This window comes from Salvelinus sp. IW2-2015, unplaced genomic scaffold, assembly GCF_002910315.2.
Source record: "Salvelinus sp. IW2-2015 unplaced genomic scaffold, ASM291031v2 Un_scaffold1866, whole genome shotgun sequence".
Classification (NCBI taxonomy): domain Eukaryota; kingdom Metazoa; phylum Chordata; class Actinopteri; order Salmoniformes; family Salmonidae; genus Salvelinus; species Salvelinus sp. IW2-2015.
This window is the reverse complement of record NW_019943230.1, coordinates 61,491-62,375: the sequence shown is the minus strand read 5'-3', so window position 1 is coordinate 62,375 and position 885 is coordinate 61,491. Positions and strand designations below refer to the sequence as shown.

Sequence of the window (885 nt, the reverse complement as noted above, 5' to 3'; positions counted from 1 at the left end):
TAGCTCACTGGCTCTGGCACACTGCACTGTGAAATCATCCCACTGTGTATTTACAGGGAGCTGCAGAGGGCAGTCACAGAGTATACTGTCCACGTGTTCATGTAAACAGATAGTGTCTATAATGACTCTATCTCTTTATTTGGCGATGACCAAAGACAGGACTACCACTCACCATGACAGGTGTGGAGGCTGTGTAGGCGTAGGACTACAACTCACCATGACAGGTCTGGAGGCTGTGTAGGCGTAGGACTTGGAGCTGAACCCTGGGTTGAAGGTATGGTACTTCATTGTTGAAGATCCGCCGTGTTCTAGAAAACAAGAGAGGGAAAATCTGACAGTCATTAAACCGCACACCAAAGCCTGATCAAATTTAAAGACAACACTAAGGAAGGACCTGACATTTAAAAAAAAATTACATTTTTAATTTAACCAGGCAAGTCAGTTAAGAACAAATTCTTATTTACAACGACAGTCTACTCCGGCCAAACGCCGACGACGCTGGGCCAATTGTGCGCCACCCTACGGGACTCCCAATCACAGCCAGATGTGATACAGCCTGGATTCGAACCAGGTACTATAGTGAGGCCTCTTGCACTGAGAAGCAGTGCCTTAGACCGCCGCGCCACTCGGAAGCACACCAAAACAACGAGGCCTTGGTGTTTTTTACCGCCACCTCCACACCCATAACAAACATTGAAATGACATTGACATAACTAGTATAATGATATGGGATATGACATCGTAAAACTTGTTGGGACATTTTATTATAGTATGACTGGATACAAGGTCCAGTGTGGTTATAACTGTAGGTCCCTTCATAAAGTACGGTTTACATAGGCAGCTGTTGTTGACAGCTGTATAGTAGGAGAGTATAGGTGTTAGACA

General features: G+C 45.1%; 1 protein-coding gene across 1 annotated transcript in view; it reads right to left on the bottom strand.

Moving 5' to 3' along the window:
* Positions 1-885, bottom strand: part of LOC112072260 (plakophilin-3) — a 52,639-nt gene that overhangs the window by 42,076 nt on the left and 9,678 nt on the right. Inside the window, exon 2 of the mRNA XM_070439718.1 lies at positions 217-308. Coding sequence (XP_070295819.1) covers positions 217-308 — 92 coding nt within the window. The remainder of the gene's footprint in view (positions 1-216; positions 309-885) is intronic.